Source organism: Caretta caretta, chromosome 7 (genome assembly GCF_965140235.1).
Source record: "Caretta caretta isolate rCarCar2 chromosome 7, rCarCar1.hap1, whole genome shotgun sequence".
NCBI lineage: Eukaryota > Metazoa > Chordata > Testudines > Cheloniidae > Caretta > Caretta caretta.
Window position 1 is genome coordinate 97977973 of NC_134212.1, and position 25235 is coordinate 98003207.

Here is a 25235-nt window from a genome sequence, read left to right on the forward strand (position 1 = left end):
TAAAAGGCACTAGCGAAGTCAGTACCAACTAAAATGTCATACAGACAATGACTTGTTTATACTCTATACACTGAAATGTAAGTACAATATTTATATTCCAGTTGATTTTATCATTATATGGAAAAAGTGAGAAAGTAAGTAATTTTTCCAGTAATAGTGTGCTGTGACACTTTTGTATTTTTAGGTCTGATTTTGTAAGCAAGTCGTTTTTAAGTGAAATGAAACTTGGGGGTATGCAAGACAATCAGCCTCCTGAAAGGGATACAGTAGTCTGGAAAGGCTGAATATCCCTGCCCTATACAATCTAATATCTTCTCTCCTTCTAACCTCCACAGTATCCAGCCACAATGCATAAAGCATGCTTCAATCTTTCTGCTAAAATTATCTGCAGTAACAAAATTTTGAAACGTTGACTTTTAAAATTTTATCGTTAGGTTTCAGAATCAATACACCACTAAGGTGAATGGAGCAATTCACATCTCAGAATTATTTTTCAGTTCTGTTTACCTATTCTGAAATACAATAATAAAACATGCTAAATATGAACCAATGTAGTAACAACCACAATAATATCTAGAAATGCAAACGTTTTAAAATCTCAAAATTCTACAGGAATAGATAAGGACAAAAGTACTAAAATGATATTCTGACCTATTCCAAAATATTTTGAGCTCCTTTACAGAGCTGTATGATAGAACAATTAAGAATTTCAGATGTAACTTCTTAAACTTTTCTGTACAAGAATTAATTCAAATTACTAAAACTTAAATTTAGTTATACTTGTTCTGCATTTGTAGCTTCCCCATTTCAAACTAAATCAAACACATTTTTTTCCTCCAGCCCCACTCCAAATATTTATTCTTGAAAGCTGCACCCTGAACAGATGCAGAGAATTTCACTGTTTGTATTTGAGGCAAATCATATTCCTGTTACTCACATGAGAAACCCCACTGGCTTTAATAAGGCTACTCATATAAAGTTTGTAGTCTTCAGAGCCACTCACCTAGGAAAACTGACCAAAAAAATAATAATAAAAAGGAGAGCATTCACAAAAATTCAGCATGCCAAATCATAATCCTTAGGAGCCAAAATCTCTCAAACATGTGTGCATTAAGTGGCATCCTAGAGCAGTCAAATTAAAAACAAAAATAAGGTTCTTCATAAATTAGAGGTAAAATGTATCCTTAATTTTACTGCTCATTTTACCTTGTACAAAATAGGTTAATAGGCTTTCTTTAGAAAGAGAAAGAAAGGAAGAAGAAAGAAAGAAAAGAAAAAAAAAAGGACTTTACTTCTGGAACTACTCGAGGACTAGAGTACTGCTTCAGTAGCGAAATTACCAACCACTTAGCATTTCAGAAGTGATCAAGTTAACTAGAGAAAGAAAGTCTATTGCCAAAACAAGTCAGCTGAAAGGGGAATTTAGAAAATTTTATTCTCACATGTACATTGTATACAAATTTAGATATATCTATATCCAGAGGTAGGTCTGACCCAACCTCAGGAGTGGTCCCTGAAGGGAAAGAGGAAGTTCTACCCTCCCTAGCCTGGCCAGGACTAGCATCTGGAGCCTGGCACAAAGCAGGGCGCCCCTAGCAGCACATGGGAGATCAGACCCAACACCGGGAACCTCCCTGGGCTGTAGGAAGCTCCGAGGCTGCTGGTTGGGAGCCCAGCTCTAAGGGCAGTGAAGCCCAGCACTTGTGGGTTAAATGGGCCTTGGGCTGAGTACAGGGGAGGGGATGGGGAGGATGGACCACAGCACCTCCCTGAGCATGGAGTCTCGGGCGGTCGCCCACCCATAAGGCCTGTCCTGCCCCCCTCAAAAGTGATGACCTCCTGTAGTGAGGTGGGGTGACCTCTGAGGACCCAGAGTAGGAGGGCCATCGCACTGAGCCCTGGTGGGCAGAACCAGGGCCTAGTTGGCCCTCCCCCATGAAGTGGGTGGGAGGGGCAGGAAGTATAAAAGGCGGCCCAGAAAGCTCAGTAGGGAGGCAACCACCAGAGAGACCAGATTCCTCCTGAGCTGGGAAGGGGCGGAGAGGGCCGAGGGAGCAGAGGACTGGCCTGGGCCATCGGCGCCGCTAGCTGATTCTGACCTGGAGAAAGCAGACAACTGGCCTGGACCACCCAGACCAGGCGGACCTGACCCCAGAGGGAGAAGACGACTGGCCCGGACTACCGATGGACCAAACCCCCCAAGACTTGCTGTAAGGAGGGGTCGATGTTGATGGCAGGTTCCAGGACCATGAGCAACAGGTACACCAAGAAGGGGAGTGTGGAAGTAGCCCAGCGGTAGCGCACCCCTGACTGGCCACAAAGTTGACAGAGGGCAACTCAGCATGTTGCGGCGTGGATCCCCACTGACCCAGTGACAAAGCGCTTTGTCACTGCTAAGGCCTGGGCCAGGATGCAGTGGAGTGGGCGGGCCTGCCTCCCCAATTTGGGGGTAGCAGTCTCCCCTTCCCCAGGCCAGAACTAGCACCTGAAGCCTGAGCTTCTGACTCTTTGTTGCCCTGCCTTGATCCAGGCTGGGGCCAATTGACTGTTTCCCACCCAGCCTGAGCACAGGCCTGGACCCCAGCCGAAAGCGGAGACCACTTTGTTCCCCTTAGCAGTAGATGTATCAGTGATGTAGTGAGGCAGGGTGGCCTCCTGAGGACCTGGAGTAGGAGGGCCCCCACAGAGCCATTACACCGCCCCATACCTTGTGATCCTCCTACAATAGCTTTGCAATTCCACACAACCCCTTTTTGGTGGGGACCTCCAGGGTTAGAACACCACGGAATTTCAGATGCAAACATCTGAAACCATGGTTTCAGAGTAACAGCCGTGTTAGTCTGTATTCGCAAAAAGAAAAGGAGTACTTGTGGCACCTTAGAGATTAACCAATTTGTAATAAATTGGTTAGTCTCTACGGTGCCACAAGTACTCTTTTTCTTTTTATCTGAAACCATGAAATTAACTATTTTAAAAATCCTATGACCATGAAATTGCCCAAAATGGACCATGAATTTGGTAGGACCCTAGTCATATGGTCACTATCAGAAATAGTCACTTCTCAGAGCACTTGATAGAAACATACTTTTAAAATATAAAATAGACAGGAACTTAGCTTACAGGCTCCAGCCTCTTTAAAAATTTTCATCCTTTAAAAATATCATTCATAGTTTGCAGATGGCAAGAAGCATTTCTCATCACATAAAACTTCAAAGCAAGCAAAACGGACATCGCTTTAAAAAAAAAACAAATTAAAAAATAAGTGAAGACTAAGAAGAATAGTGAGATTAAAAGCTTTGTTTGACAGTTCTGAGCTGCTGTTGCTGCTATTTGTTCATTCACCTGCATGTCCTGACCAACAGACATAGGGATAGATTTAAGTGGCAGGCCACAACTATAATTTAACAGTGGTGAGGAGCATAATGGGCCCACCCTGCACTCTCAGATTTCAGGCATTTAACTGGGTCCAGTGTAGGGTTACAGGGTTCTCACCATATAACCAATAACTTGCGGTAGACCCTCCTTAGCCTGTACCTAGGACTTAGCTAACTTCTGAATCCTCTTGCTCACCCCTCTCAGGGCAGGGGACGGAGGAGTTAGAGGATACCAACCAGGGACCCCACTCTAAGACTTCAAGTCTCCCCTTCTGCTAATGACACGAGGTCCAACACCAAATCCCCCAATTTCTTTTGCCTCTGGGAACTGGCCCTTTCAATCTTTCACTACACTGGACACCAGCCACAAGCTGTGATGAGTTAAATGAGTTAAACCTTTCTAATTCTAAACTTTCAAGCCATAGGCCTTTTAACCTAATTGTGCCTCAATAATGCGTCCAGGAAGGCAGAAAACAGAACAAAAACAAAGGGCTGCGGCCAACTTGGTCAGACAGGAAAATATCCTTCCTGGTACGAAACAGGCTATCGGTCAGACTTGTGACATCCAAAAATAATAATAAAAATAAAACCCAACAAAACAGCTCTTATACTAAAAAGAAGCGGTGGGTGGGTGGGAGGGAGGGACAGCTAAGAAGCAACAAGCCTTTGAAAAGCCTAGGACAAGTTTAAATAGACCTGGGGGAGGGCCAGCGTGTGAAAGCCAAATCAACCCACCCACTTCCCCCAGCCTGGTCAAAGGATGGTGAAGGAGCCCAGCAGGAGGAGGGACCCAGCTTCTACTTCACCAAGCACATATTCTTGCTGCTCCTCTCCCTTCCAGACCCTGTCTCACTGCTGCTTGTCCAAGCAACAGCCCTTGCCATTGAAATGGGGGGGATGCATTTTGGAGAGTCCTGTACTGCAGTTGCCAGTTTACCGATAGAGCTATCGTGACACTGAATTACTTATTTTACTGACAAGTTAGTAAGATAGTGACAATGATAAGGAACATCCATGAAGGACATATTGAGACTGCTGTAAAGGATTGGGAGATATCCTTCTATCTAGTGGCTCTGAAAACTGGCTTCCTATAATCAGCCTTCACATCCAAAGTTCACTGAATTTCTGTTTCATACTATTCCTATCACGGTAAATAACATGTGACTGGCAAATAATGGAAATCTACAGTACCAAAAGCAGTCCACCTGGAAAATGGAACACAATGGTAACCACTATTTTGTTTTCGTTGCATTTACTTAGGGCCCGATTGTGAACCCTCTACTGAATGAGCAGTTACTCACATTGAGTAGTCTCACTGAAGTCACAATATGTTCTTGTTTATTTAGACACTATGTCATAGACAACAAAAATGGTCTCCATGAGCTTGTGCAGCTGGATGCTCCCAAGTGTAAGGGGACTGTTGCCTCCTTACTAACATTCAGTGGGGGTGTTTTAGTTGCTAGCTCCCAGTACTAAACTAAAGGAGAAAGGGTCAATGGGGAATCAAGGCCCTGAGACTGACAGCCCCCAGGAACAATGGGGAGAGGCCAATGCTCCAGGTCAGCTTGAATGACAGGGCAAGCAGGCTAATCAGGGATTCAGGAGGCCAGGGAGGTCCCATCCTCTGTGTGAGCTGGATTTGCCTGGGTCAGACAGAGTGAGGCCGAGCTAAGGAGAAAGCAGGGGCCCAAGCTAAGCTGGGGAGCAGGGGTGTGCCAGATCCAGAGGGACCAGAAAAGCAGCCCAGAGAAAGCAGACCCTGTCCTGGGAGCAGAGCTGCAGCCCCAAAGCCAGAGGCACAGCCCAGAGAGAGCAGACTTGTCCTGGGAGCAGAGCTGCAGCAACCAAGAGCCAGAGGGGCCAGAAAAGCAGCCCAGGAAGCAGGTCAGTGCTGGGAGCAGAGTCACAGAAACAGCCGGCAGAGCAGACCTCTGCTGGGAGCAGAGTTGCAGCAACCAGAGCCAGAGGGGCCAGAAAAGCAGCCCAGAGAAAGCAGACCCTGTCCTGGGAGCAGAGCTGCAGCCCCAAAGCCGGGGGCACAGCCCAGAGAGAGCAGACTTGCCCTGGGAGCAGAGCTGCAGCAACCAAGAGCCAGAGGGGCCAGAAAAGCAGCCCAGGAAGCAGGTCAGTGCTGGGAGCAGAGTCACAGAAACAGCCGGCAGAGCAGACCTCTGCTGGGAGCAGAGTTGCAGCAAACAGAGCCAGAGGGGCCAGAGAAGCAGCCCAGGGAGCTGGAGGCAGAGCAGCAGAAGCAGCAGCAGCGCAGAGACAGGGTGGTGGAGCTGGGGCTGGAGCAGTCCGGAGCTGGGTGCGGTGAGCAGCTGGGGAGAGCGAGGGGGACCCTGGGCAGCAGGCCCAGCACAGGGAGACACCTCAGCCAAGAAGCTCTGCAGGCCAGGCTTGGATCGTAACCCCGACAGGGTGGGGGCGACACTGAGAAGAAGGGTCCTACCACTTAGAGTCTGAGAGCGTGTGGCCACCACCAGAGCAAGTGTCCAACCCACAGCATCCCTGCAGCACAGCCAGGGCCTGAAAAGGCGGCCTGGGACGTACAAGGAACAGACTGAACTGCCCTGACATTCCAGAGACACAGTTTGTGATGTTCCCTGCCACAGAGCGGGTTGCTGAGTTTCCTTTAACCTTTCCCATTTTTCCTTATTCTTTTTAAAATTAATTGGTGATTAAATAGCAAGCATTTGCTTTAACTTGTTTGTAATGGTCAGTGGGTCAGAGAAGTGCCCAGTGCAGAGAGAGTACCCCGGAATGGGGACACCCTAGCCCCTGTCCTAGGTGACCACAGCAGGGTTGGGGGTCGAGCCCCCCCAGGAATCCTGGGCCCAGCCTTGTTGGGGTTACGAGGACTCTGCCATACAGGAGAGTGGAAGGGGAGCCATCAAGGGCAGGAAGGCCACTGGGTAAAGGAAGTGGGAGCGAGGACTCAGATCCTTTCGCTAGCCCACTTCACCGGGGTAGTGCAGAAGCCAGGAAAGTTCCCCACAATAGCGGGACCATTCCCCCGCTTACACAAGCATGAGTTACCTACAGATCTGCTGCAATGAGTGTACAGTAAATATGGATTTGTCAGTAGCATTGTGAATGAAATTGGGCTTCATTAACACCGAGGCTGCTGGAATTTTTCTCCCTTTCCCACCAAGTAAATAATTTGCTATATACCACCTCCTACATCAGTGAATTAAAAGAGTAATCTTTGCAAGCACTATTTTCCCATATGTAGACTGAATGCTCTTTAGAGCAGAGACTGTACTTATTATGTATTTGTACATACTTAGCCCATCAGTGCCTTAATCTTTATGACGGCATTTAGGCACTCCTGCAATAACTAACCAACCATTATTACATTTACACTAATTCTGTCTGTAATCTCGTTTTAGATCATGGAAGTGCTAAGAAATTCTATGACATGTACCAGAGGCAATAAATAATAGACAAAAATTGTTCATACCATATCCAGCCCATGGGTGAGGATGGGACAGGTAGGAAGAGCATAATTTAAAAAGGACTATGTTCCGTTCAAGAAATCACTGTTTCAAATTGAGTTCAAGGTGGCAGTGGCTGAAAATCTTTACCCAGTGTATGTTTTCCATTCTCTGAGAACTCAAATGTGACCAAAGGAGTTTTCCTCAAAACTTCAAAAATAAAAAATGTCTTGTCTGTGCTAAGTATAAGCAAGAAAAGCTTCAGCCCAAAGAGATTTTTTTAAAAAAAGCTATGAACATACAAATACAGGGTTATAATGAAAATTAATTTAGCTTTAAACTTTTAAATCAGCAAAAGCTATAAGCAGTGATGGAAAATAGATAGTCAAGGGTTGCAAGGACTTGCAGTTTCCTAAAGTGTTGGTGAACAGCTAGTTACACAAAAGAAACTCAGAATATTAAATGCTATATTTAAAACAAAAGACTGAGAATATTCTTTACTCTCTTTCCATTCCACTAGTATCTGTGGAGGATATTAAAAAGATAGATATTTTGAAATCAGCAGGTCCAGATAGCTCTTTTAAAACTCTGGGATGCAGGTTAACTGAGGAGTTCATGGGACCATTAATGCTGATTTTCAATAAATCTTGGAGCACTGAAAAATTCCAGACAACTGGAAGAAAGCTAATGTTGTTCCAATTTTTAAAAAGGGTAAAGGGATGAACTGGGTAATTATAGGCTGTCACCTGACATCCTGGGCAAGAAAAAGGAGCAGCTGATATGCAACTCAAAGAATTAAGGAGGGTTATGTAAGGAACCCAAATCGACATGGGTTTATGGCAGTGGTTTTCAAACTTTTTTTCTGGGGACGCAGTTGAAGAAAAATTGTTGATGCTCACAATCTAGCGGAGCTGGGGATGAGGTGGTTGGGGTGCGGGAGGGGATAAGGGCTCTGGGCTGGGGGGGTGCAGGCTCAGGGCTGGGACAGGGGATTGGGGCATGGACCTACCTCCAGCGGCTCCCGGTCAGCGGCACAGCCAAGGTGCAGAGGCAGGCTTCCCACCAGTCCTGGCACAGCGGACCTTGCTGCACCCCGGAAGTGGCCAGCAGCAGGACTGGCTCCTAGGTGGAGGCGCACAAGCAGCTCTCTGCAGCTCTCGCTTGCAGGCACCACCCCCAACTCCCATTGGACGGTTCCTGGCCAATGGGAGTGCAGAGCCAGTGCTCACGGCGGAGGCAGCATGCAGAGCCACGTGGCCCCCTACCTAGAAGCCAGACCCACTGCTGGCCACTTCTGGGGTGCAGCACGGTGTCAGAACAGGTCGGCAGTAGCCTGGCTTAGCTGGGCAGCACCGCCGACAGGATTTTTAACATCCTGGGCGGCGGTGCTGACCAGAGCCGCAAGGGTCCCTGGGTGCTGAGCAAGGTGATCCAGTGTCTTAAATGCCACGATCCAGTACTGGGTCGCAACCCAAACTTTTAAAAACACTGGTTTATGGAACACAGATCCTGTCTACCTAACTTGGATAATTTTTTTTAAATAAAGATTACAAGTTTAATTGATAAAGGTAATAGTGTTGACATAAGGCATTTGACTTGGTATCACACAAAATATAAAATTAATATTGCACACACTAAGTGGATTAAAACCTGGCAAACTGATAAGTTTCAAAATGTCAATGTAAATGGGGAATCACCATTAAGCGGGTGTGTTGCCAGTGAGGTCCCATAGGTACTGGTGCTTGGCTCTGCACTATTTGGTATTTTTTTCCAATGACCTTCATTAATGCACCTTCACCGAGCGGCGATAGCTACGTCGGTGGGAGAAGCTCTTATTTGTATAGCTTATTCATGCCCCTGAGCGGCATAAATTATGCCCACATAAGTGGTAGTGTAGACCTAGCCTTAGGTAATTTTGCTCCATTAAGAAGATAAAATTGGTTCTCTCTCTGGGGCTTGACTGATCAAGTTCTTCACAGCTTATTTATGATAACTTCATCAGACAGGTAGACTCTCATGACCTCAATGAATCATTGTGTTCTAGCTGGTGGATGCCATGCTCTCGCTCTTTCGGATACCTATTCCCTGAATTGAATGAAGACTTGAATGAGCCCCTCTGTTATCCCCAACTGCCATCTAACGTAAGGATTGCACTGCCTGGTTTACTAATTGGAGGATCCCTTCAAAAAGTCTGATCCTCTGAACTCAATTAAGGGAGTGCAGTATATACACGGGGACCTTGATCTCTAGCACCAGATGTGATGAAATGAGAGGCAGAGGGAACAACAAGATTTTCTGGATAGGTTTCATATCAACTCTGGTTCATTCAAGAATGTGTGTGTATATAAGATCAGCACAGGGGCAAGAATTCCTAGTGAAATCCATAGACAATATTCTGATATCATCATCAGTGTCCAAGGGCACACTTAAGTTCTTCTGCAGCTGCTGTCAGCTTCAGTCTCCGTCAGGCTCCTCCCTGCAGTTTCTTTCCCCAAAGCCACAAGACCTTGCATGGGATGTTGCATGGGTCCTAGTGCCCCCAGAGGGGGATTCTCTTCTGGGTCCCAGGGGTGCTGAGGGAGAGGACCAGCCCTAATTAGCCTCATGTTTATCTGTTCCCTTAAGTGCAGCAGTTCCTATTTATGTTGGTTTCAGTTATGAATCTCAGATACCCCAGAAGTCATATCACAGTGTGCTTGTTTTGGATTTTGCTGTAGAGAGCCTTGATCAGAAAGTTTTGTCCAGGAAGAGATAAAAGTAAATTTCCTAAAAGCCAACATTAATATGGTCATGATCCTGGAAGACATCATTTGACTGGATAAGTGCTCCCAAGGCAATGATGGAAGCAGGATTTTAAAAGCTGCCATCTATAGGCAAAATGGAAGAATTGTCTGTGGAATGGTAAAACAGAAATGTGAAGATAAGACTCCTGGAGGAACTTATTCATTTATTTCGGATGAAACCCTGCTCAGTTAGTTCCCAATTGTTTGAGGCTAGAAATAAGATGGGAACAGGTTGTATTGTTCCAATCTTAAGTAGAGGTTTTCATTCAAGTCCTGTATTTCCATGGGTTGCTTGAGACTGGAAATGGAACAAAGTTGTTTCTGTAGTTCTTGCTCAACTCTCTAGGGGTATGTCTACACTACGGAATAAGGTCGAATTTATAGAAGTCGGTTTTTTAGAAATCGGTTTTATATATTCGAGTGTGTGTGTCCCCACAGAAAATGCTCTAAGTGCATTAACTCGGCGGAGCGCTTCCACAGTACCGAGGCTAGAGTCGACTTCCGGAGCGTTGCACTGTGGGTAGCTATCCCGCAGTTCCCGCAGTCTCCGCTGCCCATTGGAATTCTGGGTTGAGATCCCAATGCCTGATGGGGCTAAAACATTGTCGCGGGTGGTTCTGGGTACATATCGTCAGGCCCCCGTTCCCTCCCTCCCTCCGTGAAAGCAAGGGCAGACAATCGTTTCGCACCTTTTTTCCTGAGTTACCTGTGCAGACGCCATACCACGGCAAGCATGGAGCCCGCTCAGGTAACCGTCACCCTATGTCTCCTGGGTGCTGGCAGACGCGGTACGGCTTTGCTACACAGTAGCAGAAACCCATTGCCTTCTGGCAGCAGATGGTGCAGTATGACTGGTAGCCATCCTGGTCGTGTCCGAGGTGCTCCTGGCCACGTCGGCTGGGAGCGCCTGGGCAGACATGGGCGCAGGGACTAAATTTGGAGTGACTTGACCAGGTCATTCTCTTTAGTCCTGCAGTCAGTCCTATTGAACCGTCTTATGGTGAGCAGGCAGGCGATACGGATTGCTAGCAGTCGTACTGTACCATCTTCTGCCGGGCAGGCAAGAGATGAGGATGGCTAGCAGTCGTACTGTACCATCTTCTGCCAGGCAGGCAAGAGATGAGGATGGCTAGCAGTCGTACTGTACCATCTTCTGCCGAGCAGCCATGAGATGTGGATGGCATGCAGTCCTTCTGCACCGTCTGCTGCCAGCCAAAGATGTAAAAGATACATGGAGTGGATCAAAACAAGAAATAGACCAGATTTGTTTTGTACTCATTTGCCTACTCCCCTGTCTAGGGGACTCATTCCTCTAGGTCACACTGCAGTCACTCACAGAGAAGGTGCAGCGAGGTAAATCTAGCCATGTATCAATCAGAGGCCAGGCTAACCTCCTTGTTCCAAGAAGAACAATAACTTAGGTGCACCATTTCTTATTGGAACCCTCCGTGAAGTCCTGCCTGAAATACTCCTTGAAGTAAAGACACCCCCTTTGTTGATTTTAGCTCCCTGAAGCCAACCCTGTAAGCCGTGTCATCAGTCGCCCCTCCCTCCGTCAGAGCAACGGCAGACAATCATTCCGCGCCCTTTTTCTGTGCGGACGCCATACCAAGGCAAGCATGGAGGCTGCTCAGCTCACTTTGGCAATTAGGAGCACATAAACACCACACGCATTATCCAGCAGTATATGCAGCACCAGAACCTGGCAAAGCGATACCGGGCGAGGAGGTGACATCAGCGCAGTCACGTGAGTGATCAGGACATGGACACAGATTTCTCTGAAAGCATGGGCCCTGCCAATGCATGCATCATGGTGCTAATGGGGCAGGTTCATGCTGTGGAACTCCGATTCTGGGCTCAGGAAACAAGCACTGACTGGTGGGACCGCATAGTGTTGCGGGTCTGGGACGATTCCCAGTGGCTGCGAAACTTTCGCATGCGTAAGGGCACTTTCATGGAACTTTGTGACTTGCTTTCCCCTGCCCTGAGGTGCAAGAATACCAAGATGAGAGCAGCCCTCACAGTTGAGAAGCGAGTGGTGATAGCCCTGTGGAAGCTTGCAACGCCAGACAGCTACCGGTCAGTTGGGAATCAATTTGGAGTGGGCAAATCTACTGTGGGGGCTGCTGTGATGCAAGTAGCCCACGCAATCAAAGATCTGCTGATATCAAGGGTAGTGACCCTGGCAAATGTGCAGGTCATAGTGGATAGCTTTGCTGCAATGGGATTCCCTAACTGTGGCGGGGCCATAGATGGAACCCATATCCCTATCTTGGCACCGGAGCACCAAGCCGCCGAGTACATAAACTGCAAGGGGTACTTTTCGATAGTGCTGCAAGCTCTGGTGGATCACAAGGGACGTTTCACCAACATCAACGTGGGATGGCCGGGAAAGGTACATGACGCTCGCATCTTCAGGAACTCTGGTCTGTTTCAAAAGCTGCAAGAAGGGACTTTATTCCCAGACCAGAAAATAACTGTTGGGGATGTTGAAATGCCTATATGTATCCTTGGGGACCCAGCCTACCCCTTAATGCCATGGCTCATGAAGCCGTACACAGGCAGCCTGGACAGTGGTCAGGAGCTGTTCAACTACAGGCTGAGCAAGTGCAGAATGGTGGTAGAATGTGCATTTGGACGTTTAAAGGCGCGCTGGCGCAGTTTACTGACTCGCTTAGACCTCAGCGAAACCAATATTCCAACTGTTATTACTGCTTGCTGTGTGCTCCACAATATCTGTGAGAGTAAGGGAGGGGAGACGTTTATGGCAGGGTGGGAGGTTGAGGCAAATCGCCTGGCTGCTGGTTTCGCACAGCCAGACACCAGGGCGGTTAGAAGAGCACAGGAGGGCGCGGTACGCACCAGAGAAGCTTAGAAAACCAGTTTCATGACTGGCCAGGCTACGGTGTGAAAGTTCTGTTTGTTTCTCCTTGATGAAACCCCCCGCCCCTTGGTTCACTCTACTTCCCTGTAAGCTAACCACCCGCCCCTCCTCCCGTCAATCACCGCTTGCAGAGGCAATAAAGTCATTGTTGCTTCACATTCATGCATTCTTTATTCATTCATCACACAAATAGGGGGATGACTACCAAGGTAGCCCAGGAGGGGTGGTGGAGGAGGGAAGGAAAATGCCACACAGCACTTTAAGAACAGCACTTTAAAAGTTTACAACTTTAAAATTTATTGAATGACAGCCTTCTTTTTTTTGGGTAATCCTCTGTGGTGGAGTGGCAGGTTGGCTGGAGGCCCCCCCACCGTGTTCTTGGGCGTCTGGGTGTGGAGGCTATGGAATTTGGGGAGGAGGGCGGTTGGTTACACAGGGGCTGTAGTGGCAGTCTGTGCTCCAGCTGCCTTTGCTGCAGCTCAACCATACACTGGAGCATACTGGTTTGGTCCTCCAGCAGCCTCAGCATTGAATCCTGCCTCCTCTCATCACGCTGCCGCCACATTTGAGCTTCAGCCCTGTCTTCAGCCCGCCACTTACTCTCTTCAGCCTGCCACCTCTCCTCCCGGTCATTTTGTGCTTTCCTGCACTTTGACATCATTTGCCTCCACGCATTTGTCTGTGCTCTGTCAGTGTGGGAGGACAGCATGAGCTCGGAGAACATGTCATCGCGAGTGCGTTTTTTTTTCTTTCTAAGCTTCACTGGCCTCTGGGAAGGAGAAGATCCTGTGATCATTGAAACACATGCAGCTGGTGGAGAAAAAAAAAAGGGACAGCGGTATTTAAAAAGACATTTTATAAAACAGTGGCTACACTCTTTCAGGGTAAACCTTGCTGTTAACATTACATACATAGCACATGTGCTTTCGTTTCAAGGTCGCATTTTGCCTCCCCCCACCGCGTGGCTACCCCCTCAACCTTCCCCCCTCCCTGTGGCTAACAGCGGGGGAACATTTCTGTTTAGCCACAGGCAAACAGCCCAGCAGGAATGGGCTCCTCTGAGTGTCCCCTGAAGAAAAGCACTCTATTTCAACCAGGTGACCATGAATTATATCTCACTCTCCTGAGGATAACACAGAGAGATAAAGAACGGATGTTGTTTGAATGCCAGCAAACATACACTGCAATGCTTTGTTCTACAATGATTCCCGAGTACGTGTTACTGGCCTGGAGTGGTAAAGTGTCCTACCATGGAGGACGCAATAAGGCTGCCCTCCCCAGAAACCTTTTGCAAAGGCTTTGGGAGTACATCTAGGAGAACCGCGAATGCCAGGGCAAAGTAATCCTTTCACATGCTTGCTTTTAAACCATGTATAGTATTTTAAAAGATACACTCACCAGAGGTCCCTTCTCCGCCTGCTGGGTCCAGGAGGCAGCCTTGGGTGGGTTCGGGGGGTACTGGCTCCAGGTCCAGGGTGAGAAACAGTTCCTGGCTGTTGGGAAAACGGGTTTCTCCGCTTGCTTGCTGTGAGCTATCTTCTTCGTCCCCAAAACCTGCTTCCGTATTGCCTCCATCTCCATTGGAGGAGTCAAACAACATGGCTGGGGTAGTGGTGGCTGAACCCCCTAAAATGGCATGCAGCTCATCATAGAAGCGGCATGTTTGGGGCTCTGACCCGGAGCGGCCGTTCGCCTCTCTGGTTTTCTGGTAGGCTTGCCTCAGCTCCTTCAGTTTCACGCGGCACTGCTTCGGGTCCCTGTTATGGCCTCTGTTCTTCATGCCCTGGGAGATTTTGACAAAGGTTTTGGCATTTCGAAAACTGGAACGGAGTTCTGATAGCACGGATTCCTCTCCCCAAACAGCGATCAGATCCCGTACCTCCCGTTCGGTCCATGCTGGAGCTCTTTTGCGATTCTGGGACTCCATCATGGTCACCTCTGCTGATGAGCTCTGCATGGTCACCTGCAGCTTGCCACGCTGGCCAAACAGGAAATGAGATTCAAAAGTTCGCGGTTCTTTTCCTGTCTACCTGGCCAGTGCATCTGAGTTGAGAGTGCTGTCCAGAGCGGTCACAATGGAGCACTCTGGGATAGCTCCCGGAGGCCAATACCGTCAAATTGTGTCCACAGTACCCCAAATTCAAGCCGGCAAGGCCGATTTAAGCGCTAATCCACTTGTCAGGGGTGGAGTAAGGAAATCGATTTTAAGAGCCCTTTAAGTCGAAATAAAGGGCTTCATCGTGTGGACGGGTGCAGGTTTACATCGATTTAATGCTGCTAAATTCGACCTAAAGTCCTAGTGTAGACCAGGGCTAGATTACCCCCTCCAGACAACATCCTAGGACTTCATTTTGACCAAAGCTATACGTCGCCATTTGCTCCCAAACCTAAAAAGAGTCAGGCACCAGTTGGTGTTCTAACTCCAAACAGGGCAAGTCTGCAGTCATGCAGACAGCCCACAGGCAACAGAACAGCTACTGACCTTGCCTTAGCACCCTGCACTTGTTCTGGCTATCATTTGCAGATAGGTAATGTTCTCCTGTTGTACTTCAGGGATTGCTTCAGCCCACCATATGTCTAGGGTGACCAGATGTCCCGATTTTATAGGGACAGTCCCGATTTTGGGGCCTTTTTCTTATATAGGCACCTATTACCCCCACACACACCCTGTCTCAATTTTTTACACTTGCTATCTGGTCACCCTATGTATGTCCAGTATTGCCAGGATTCTAAGATGATGACTCTGAATAGACTCAGCTTTCCATTCCATTGTCTTTTTCAGGGAGAAGGCCTTAGGCCATAGGATTTCTAGGTTAAGAGAGAGAGTTTACTAACAATACCATCCACCCACAGTAACATTTCTTGTGAATTGCAGTCACATTTAAGTTCTCAGATGACAGTTTGTAATTTAAACTAAAACATTGTGAGGCTTGGTCTAATGCCACCTGAGAGTTTTAATGCCCCAAGGAGAAGGTCTAAGCTGATATCTTACTGGATATGACTGCCTGTGAAGGACCTGTATAGTGAAGAGGCCACTCTTTCAGGTGTAAGTCTCCCTCAGTTAGACATACCAAGACCATGACAACCAGGGAAGAGTGCCACATTTACCCTCCGAATTATCACCAGATTGATTTTGGACTGAAGAATCTCTTTATAAAAACAGGCACCAAAAAAAAAAAAAAGTGAGCCAAGAGGCCCATTAGTGCTTGATGTTTCACATCTGGCTGCTATATCTCCTGTCACTCCGTGGCCAGCTGTTGGAGAGAGAAATGAGATGGTGGTGGTGGTGGTGAGGCATGGCAGCCTGCAGCAGAAGCTGAAAACAGTAACTTGGATATTGTAACTCAATTCACAGGGGCAACTGAAAACAGCAGCCCAACAGTTAGGACTGGCAACTCACAGTGTAACTATTGACATTCTAGTCATTAGGTCTGGCAGGAAATCCCCATCCTTCTATTACATCTCCACAGGGAGCACAAGGAGAGACATATATAGCTTGTCTATGGCAGCTGCAGAGTTCCTAAGCATAGTTTCACAGTAGTCTGCCTGAAGGTCTATTCTCTCTGGGTTCTATTGTTTGTTTTTCTGTTATATGTTATTTGATCCCCTAATTCTGATTCAGACACCTGGCCTTCCTCCTCCAAGGAGGAAAAATCTCCGGGGGGGGGGTCTACTCCCTCTTCCCCCTCTGGAATCAGCACTTCTATGAGCAACATGCATCTTTTCTGCATTGATCTGCCATGCTGCACTCTATGAAGGTGAGCAGCAGAAAGGGCTTCCGAGAGGCGAGTAAAACTGGGCTCAGAGATTGCTCCAAAAATATTTTAAGTGTTTAGCCCTCAAAGAGGCGGACCTTACCCACCCACTCCAGACCCCATCTGGGTGGCCTGAGGCTCAAGGATGATATTGTCCCCTCCTGGAGATGGGAGGGCTGTTTGCCCCGAAGTCAGTTTCCTATTCTGCCTGCCTCCTTTCCTGTCCGGGGAAGGAGGCGGGAGGTGACGCCACCCAGATCAGGGATGTGATGGAAACTGCTCTCTGCCCAAAGAGCCACCAAAGCTCCCCAGCAAGACACTTGATTGGACGTAAAGGGATGCTGACTCTTCCTTTTGCCTCTGGCATTTTTCAGCTCAGGTCTCTCCCTGAAGTCTACAGGGGCATCTGCTGCAGTGAACACCTCAGCTGGGGAAATGGAGCAGAGGGGACACTCTCTCAAAAATCAAAACGCAGCCTCAGAACACGGTTGGGAATTAGAGCCAAAACTTGGCAGTCAAGCTTCGGAATTTTCTTCAGAAAAGCAAGCTCTGTTTGAACGTACCAGCTGCAGTGCAGGGATCTTCATGGGGAAGGGTATTCTTGATGTGACTGACAGGTCTGGTTCTGCTCCCAGCATCAAGAAGGAAGTGCTCATTGTAACAGATCTGTGCATCTCAGCACAGTGAATAGTCAACTTCACCATTATACATAATTAAAAAATCTCATGTTTGAAAAGTGATGCAAAAAAGTTAAAATACGAGTAGCAACTCTTTACCCTGTAAGATTTAAACAACCCTCACCAAACCACAAACTATATACTGTAATTTTATTAAAGTAGATTATATAACAGTTTAACTGCAGATGGCATACTCTCGCTTTTCTGTCTAAAATACAGTTCCAAGTCAAGAAAATGTAAAGTAGAGCAGTGGTGTGTGATGGGGGGTGATTACATGCACTTTGGACATAGCTTCTTCCAGCTTTCAGTCCCAATACCCACTTTCTTTGCCGCAACGAAGTGCCTTGTTACATTAAACAATAATATTAAACAAGATGAAAATAAACTTGCTGTAAAAGTGATGTGGCTTACATTTACTTGCCTCCTCCCCCATTACGTATCGGTGCTGTTACTTTTTATTGGTACAAATCTTCATATGCATTAGCCATTAACCCAGCCATATTGCTCTGATCACTGCAAGTCACTTTGGAGTTGGCTCTGTTTTCCTAGGCTTTTACCACATTTCCAATTCTAATGTCATCTGCAAACTGTTTTGTCTGTTGAATTTACACCAAAAAAAAAAAAAAAACAAACCAAAAAGCACACATACAAAGACTAGCAAACAGATTTCAGTTTCTGTATAGTAATAAAGGTATAGAAATACAAGGGAGCTCCCAGTGAAATTCAAGGAAATTCTGCTTACAAACTGGTGCACGTACAAATGGAATTTCTAGGATAGTCTTCGGTTTCAACTGGACATGCCCCAACATTATGACCAAAGCGACTCTACAAGCTACTTAGAAATGCTCTGTGGGCTCCTAGTATTCCATTAACTACAGTTTGAGAACCACACAAGGTATACCTTTAGAAATGAAAGGACAGATCACAAATTTATGAGTGCTTCAGAAAGAAAATATAACATAAGAAGAGATTCAGGTGAACTGGATGCAAGTCTGCTCTGTATTTAGAATTGTATTTGTATTTAACCTGTGTAACTTGCTTTTCTCAAATATCATTCCTCACTGAAAAGACGGACAAATCTGGTATCTCTGTCTTGCTGGAAAGAAAACCAACAATCTAATGTAGAAAAAAAACCTGTGTGTTAACCCTGTTTTTCATCTAAACTGTTTGCATTCATTCATGATGAATGAACTCAAGCATCCAGATTTAAATGTTCAAACTTTGTCACAAATCTTATCTCAATCTAAACCAGGGGTGGCCAACCTGTGGCTCCGGAGCCACATGCGGTTCTTTAGAAGTTAATATGCGGCTCCTTGTAGAGGCACCGACTCCGGGGCTGGAGCTACAGATGCTAACTTTCCAACATGCTGGGGGGTGCTCACTGCTCAACCCCTTCCCCTGAGCCTGCCATGCCCTCACTCCTCCCCTGCAAACCCTCCTGCACTCCACGAAACACCTGATTGGGAGGTGCGGGGAGGGAGCAGGAGGTACTGATTGGCAGGGCTGCTGGTAGGTGGGAGGCTCTGGGAGCCGGGCAGGGGAGCTTATAGGGGGTTGCTGGCACATTCCTGTGGCTCTTTGGCAATGTACATTGGTAAATTCTGGCTCCTTCTTGGGCTCAGGTTGGCTACCCCGGTCTAAACAGTGACCAAGATAGATTTTTTTAAACTGTTTGAGCTACCATGGCTTTGTCAGTGTGGAATGAATGTAATTTAGTCTAAATGTTTTGTGAAAGTCATTAGAGACCAGGTAGTATCCGTAGCCACTAAGATTTTTAAAATAGGTTTCCTCAAGAGATAAGTGGTAATATATTCACTAAGTCATACCGCTTGCCTGAAATTTCTACTACGACCATTTCTCACCTTTTGCCCCATGATAAAGTGTACAAACCTGTATACATGTCCTGCAGTGAAAAAATGCCAGCTAAATAAAAATGTTTTTTCAAGAAACAAAGCTAGAGTTGAAGCCTTCCATATAGCAATCAGCAAAAAGCAACAGCAACCCAACAAGGCATTTAAAAAAAGAGCCATCTTACTCTATCAGGGCTAAGAGAAATCTTGTCTGGTGAATTGGGCCAAGGAGTAGTTTCCTGGTAGGAGAGGCAAAAGAGCTGCCCAAATGCTGCTGCCCCTTTAGCTGGTGGGAGGGGAGAGATGTAGCCAATTAGTTGTTTTTCAGGAGAGGTGGGGGCGGAAGCAAAGCAGCCAGATGGGAAAGGGAGGAATGAGGAGTAGAGAGGCTTCATCCACCCCTCCTTTATAGAAGATGTAAGCGGGAATTAGAACTCAAGGGCTCAGGTGGAGGAAGATGAATTGGGAGGCTGAAAGTCTCTTGCAAGCACAGAAGAGCAATGGGCAATAACATCAGAAACTGAGGAACAAATGGTGGGGACAACTCATTTGGTTGGAAGGACATGATTGGAGACAGAAATGTTAAAGGGGCATTGGAAGAATCAGAATTTATTTATTTGGGGGAGTAAAGGCATGCCAGTGGAAATTAAATACCCACAGCTCTGAGGAGCAGTAGGTATGCTTCACAGTAGCCTGGACACTTTGGCCTTGGAGAGCAGGCCCTGGGGGAAAGTTCAAGTACTGAGCTATGGATAATAGTTCCTGTGCTCTAGAAACTTTTACAATAAGAAGTTTACTTCAAAACACATATATGTTAATATAGCAACTCAAGTGAGCTCCAGCGTTACATCTAGCTGATTTCCAAAATGACCAATGTCAATACTAATCAGGTTTCCTTCTCTTCAAATAAATAATGTTTATTACAATAATAATGCCACCCTCTAGACTGGGAATAGCCTTCTAATAGTTACCTAGTTCTACCACAAAAAAGCCTCAGATAATGTACATTTTTCAAGGAAGTAGTCAAATTTTAGTGACTACTTCCGTCTCTGCTTACTCTGTTATATGCCTGTTTTCTGTACTGTTTGCCTTGGTTAGTGCCGTTAGAACATAAACCCTTTGGAGGTAGGAATTTCCTATTTGATTGGCACTGATTTTCCACTGCATACCACTATGCCTACTTATGGCAACAGAAAAATGAATAATAATTAAAATGCTGCTACAGTAACTTGGCAGAATTTCATTTCTCTGGGAAACAGCTGTCAACTGTAAGCAAACATCATATAACAGTCCATCAAGACAAGTAGTTCTCAACTCTGGTCCACCGCTTGTTCAGGGAAAGTCCCTGGTGCACCAGGCCGATTTACCTGCTGCGTCCGCAGGTTCGGCCGATCGCGGCTCCCACTGGCCGTGGTTCGCCGGTCCAGGCCAATGGGGACTGCGGGAAGGGCGGCCAGCACACCCCTCAGCCCGTGACGCTTTCTGCGGCCCCATTGGCCTGGACCAGTGAACCACAGCCAGTGGGAGTTGCGATCAGCTGAACCTGCAGATGTGGCAGGTAAACAAACCAGCCCGACATGCCGGGGCTTTCTCTGAACAAGCAGTGGACCAAAGTTGAGAATCACTGATCAAGACAATCAGGAGATCTAGCTACGTAGGTACTTATATGGCCCCTTCATCTTCTATTCCTGATGTACAGCATCAACATTCTTCCATATAACTTAAGCACTGAAGGGCTATTCCTACATTTCCACAGGGACCCATGGATCTGCATAATAATGGCTTCAATAGCCTCATTTTGATTCTTCCCTTAAATTTGCCTCTGCCACACCCCAAACTCACATGTGGGTAGATGCAGAAAGCCTCCAGAAAGCATGGCAGATAAAGGAGCATCCCCTTTGGCTGGCCAAGGGTACAGGCCCCCACCTCAAGCCTATCAAGTCTTGTGCAACATCAGCTCCACTGTAACTTGGGGCCTTACAATTGAAGAGGAGGGGGAAAGGATTTATTCTCTAGTAAAAACTCGTTTATTTTTCATTTCTTAAATATATTTGAATCTCTAATATACTCAGTTAAGCCTCTAGTCAGTTCAAACTGTAACATTGTATCAGATGAAGAGCACCTCAGAGACTTCAGAATTTCATTCTCTTTTATAATTCAGGCACATAAAAACATTACTAAATCTCTAGACCATATGGTAAAGATCTACATACTACTGAACGTCTCCTTCCCTCTCTTAAAGTGATTTTTTTCTGTTGTGGGAAGAGTGTCAACCCAAACACATACACTTTTATAAGCCAAATCCGTATTGAAACTCAAATACAGTAGAATGTCATTAATTTAGATTAAGGACTAGCAGAGTCATTGTCAGTTATTGAATTTTACAGTAAAAAACAAAGTACTGAATCACAAACTGTTCTTTTCTCATTTCCATGCCAAATATAATTTAACATGACTAGTTCACAGTATACAAAATATACTACACAGCATCTTCTAGTAAAGGAAATGAATTTTTATTACTACACGACTCCACAGCACTCTTACACAAAATTTTGCAACAGATGAGACAACACTCCAGTTTGTGTGTGCAAATTTTAGGGTAAGCAGAATAGCAATGTTTGAACTAAGTCCTACTGGAGGCATAAGTCAAAACAAAATGATACATAACCCATTATTGTGAGCCCTGAAGCGCAGACATGCTCTTTAAAGTATCCCCAAAGTTTCTTGTAAGATTGTTGGATTTTTAAAGTTATCACTTAAGACTATGGGTTGCATGGTCCAGTGGATAGAACACTAGCCTAGGAGTCACAAAACCTGGGTTTTATTCCTAGCTCTGTGAGTGACCCGATATGGCGCCTTTGGCAAAATTCTTCCCATCTGTGCCTCAGCCTTCTCATCTAGGATATGTCTACATAGGAGCTGGGAGCGTGCTTCTCAGTGCAGAGTAGATAGACACATGCTAGCTCTTAAATGAGCGTGTGGCTGGCAGAGGCATGGGTGGCGACCTAGGCTAGCCACGTGAGTACATACATACTCAAGGGGGTGGGCAGGTTTGTTCTCAGGTGGCTAGCTCAAGGGGCCAATGCCAGTGCAACTGTGGCCACCCTGCTATTTTTCGTATGCTAGCTTAACCAGAGCTAGCGCATCTGGCTACCCACACTGAGAAGCATGCTTCCAAGCTTCTGTATAGACATGCTTTATAAAATGGAGACAATGCTTACTGGGGGAATAATTGATATTATGGTTCAGCTAGCAAACTGCAAAAACAATCAGAACACATTGCGGGGGGAGGGGGAAGGATGTATGGACTCCCTTATAACCTTTAGCCCAGAGCACTTACCCAGGATGTGGAAAACCCGGGTCTGTATCCCCATTCTGGAGCAGGGACTTGACTTCCCATCTCTGAAGGTGAGCATCCTAGGCTATTCTGGGATGGACTGCTCACAATTTCTCCTGTTAAAACTTTTCATCAAGGATCTACAACCTATCCTGAAGGATGATCCCTCACTCTCACAGACTTTGGGAGACAGGTCAGTCCTCATTTACATACAGCCCCACCCAACCTAAAGCAATACTCACCAGCAACTAAAACACAACACAACCACTAACCCAGGAACCAATCCTTGCAACAAACCCCGTTGCCAACTCTGTCCACATATCTATTCAAGGGACACCATCATAGGACCTAACACAGCCGCCATACCATCCGGGGCTCGTTCACATGCACATCTACCAATGTGATAAATGCCATCATCTGCCAGCAAGACCCCTCTGCCATGTACATTGGCTAAACTGGACAGTCTCTATGCAAAAGAATAAATGGACACAAATCAGACATCAAGAATTGTTACATTCAAAAACCAGTAGGAGAACACTTCAATCTCCCTGGTCACTCAATAACAGACTTAAAAGTGGCTATTCAACAAAGAAAACTTCAAAAAAACCAGACTTAACTAGAAACTGCCAAGCAGGAGTTAATTTGCAAACTTGACACCATCAAATTAGGCCTGAATAAAGACTGGGAGTGGCTGGGTCACTACATAAAGTAATTTTCCCTTTGTTGATACTTGCACCTTCTTGTCAATTGTTGGGAATCCGCCACATCCACCCGGATTGAATTGGCCTCATTCGCACTGACTCTCCCCCCCACACACACACACTTGATAAGGCAACTCCCATCTTTTCATGTGCTGTATATTTATACCTGCCTAATGCATTTTTCACTCCAAGCATCTGATGAAGTGGGTTATAGCCCACGAAAGCTTATGCCCAGATAAATGTGCTAGTCTCTAAGGTGCCACAAGAACCCTTCTTTGTTTTATAGAAAGATTGTATCACAGCCAATCCTCAGAAGCTGGTGCTTTAAGTTAGACTGACCAAATATTTTCTTACACAATGTTGATATTATTTGTGTTGAAGACCACACTAACATCTCTCTCAGATTTTTGGCCATATCCAAAAATTCAAATAGTTTCTCCATTTCTTTCTTGAGGCCCAGAAGTTCTCACCACACATTTTTGTTCTGAGTAACTGGTCTTTAACAACTAGAACATCATCTCTGCTGTTTGTATTCATAGTCCCATATTTCATATAAGTACTTCACACTGGACAATTTGAAATAAATAGCAGGAATAATGTCAGTGAGTTTCCCTTGCAACATTATCTGGATTTATTCAGTGCTCACTTAGTACAATTAAAAGCAACTTAGGACACAGTATAATGAATAGGAATTCTGAAGCAGTCAGATATGGATCAGTTACTGTTGATGATACCAAGTGAACACAGAATTCTTTCATTGAATTCTGAATGCTTTAAATACCAAGCAAACAGCCTAAAAGAACAGTTACATCCAAAACCCCTTCTGGCAAAAAAAGTTAAGCTCACATTTGTCAGATGTTTCTATGGGAAAAATTAGTTTTGCTGTTCCCATGGGGATTGATAAAAAGTCTCTAAAATTAGACAGTTTGCCGCAACTGAGATACAACAAGCCTTCCAAAAAAAGTTCTCACAACGTCACTTAACAAAAAGAAAAAGTTATGAATCCAGAATAACCTTCTGCTTGCAACCCCTGCTTACTTTCCACAATCCATCTAGTATCACATTTTAAAATACTAACAGTATGTACATGTAGCCACTAAAAAGGCTAGAGAAGTCTCTGATGTGCTCATATAAACCTGAAACTTCCAAAATTTACAGGAAACAACAAATACAGAGTTTGTAATGAATCTTGAGGTTTCAAAGGAATATTAGAAGTCAGAGAGAGAAGAGTTATTAGCTTCCTACATATATGTCACAAGTTCTGGGTTTGTTTTATTTTAATATAAAGACACTAGGTCCAAGCAGACATTTTGATTACATGCTGAAAATCACTTTGCTCATATAGACAGGTTTCAGAGTGGTAGCCGTGTTCGTCTGTATCAGCAAAAAAAACAAAAAACAAGGAGTACTTGTGGCACCTGAGAGACTAACGAATTTATCTGAGCATAAGCTTTTGAGGGCTAAAACCCACTTCATCGGATGCATGCAGTGGAAAATACAATAGGAAGATATACATATATATATATATATATATATATATATACACACACACACACACACACACACACACAGAACATTGAAAAAAAATGGGTGTTGACATACCAACTTAACAAGACCAATCAATTAAGGTGGGCTATTATCAGCAGGAGGAAAAAACAAAACAAAACACCTTTTGTAGTGATAATCAGGATGGCCCATTTCAAACAGTTGACAAGAAGGTGTGAGTAACAGTAGGGGGAAAACTAATCATGGGGGAAATAGTTTTACTTCGTGTAATGACCCATGCACTCCCAGTCTTTATTCAAGCCTAATTTAATGGTGTCCACTTTGAAAATTAATTCCAATTCTGCAGTTTCTCGTTGGAGTCTTTTTGAAGTGTTTTTGTTGGAGAATTGCGACTTTTAGGTCTGAAATTGAGCAACCAAGGAGGTTGAAGTGTTCTCCGACTGGTTTTTGAATGTTATAATTCTTGATGTCTGATTTGTGTCTATTTATTCTTTTACATAGAGACTGTCCAGTTTGACCAATGTACATTGCAGAGGGGCATTGCTGGCACATGATGGCATATGTCACATTGGTAGATGTGCAGGTGAACGAGCCTCTTGTGGTGTGGCTAATGTGATTAGGTCCTATTAATGGTGTCCTTTGAATAGATACGTGGACAAAGTTGGCAATGGGCTTTGTTGCAAGGATAGGTTCCTGGGTTAGTGTTTTTGTTCTGTGGTTGCTGATGAATATTTGCTTCAGGTTGGGGGAGGACTGGCCTGCCTCCCAAGATCTGTCAGAGTGAGGGATCGTCCTTTAACAATTTCTATCCCACCATCAACCTCAGCCTGGACCAGTCCACAGAAGAGATCTACTTCCTGGACACTATGGTGCTAATAAGCGATGACCATATAACCACCACCCTCTATCGGAAACCTACTGACCACTATAC

At 45.6% G+C, this 25235-nt stretch overlaps 1 protein-coding gene across 3 annotated transcripts in view; it reads right to left on the reverse strand.

Annotated features, from left to right (window-relative positions):
• The window catches only part of INPP5A (inositol polyphosphate-5-phosphatase A), a 427857-nt gene that overhangs the window by 384598 nt on the left and 18024 nt on the right, over positions 1-25235 (reverse strand). The window contains exon 1 of one of the 3 annotated variants that reach the window (XM_048857378.2): positions 938-988. The exons of the other annotated variants lie outside the window; for them this stretch is intronic. Coding sequence (XP_048713335.2) covers positions 938-973 — 36 coding nt within the window. The 5' untranslated portion in view covers positions 974-988. Of the gene's footprint in view, positions 1-937; positions 989-25235 lie in introns of those variants that run through there. 3 annotated transcript variants of the gene reach the window in all.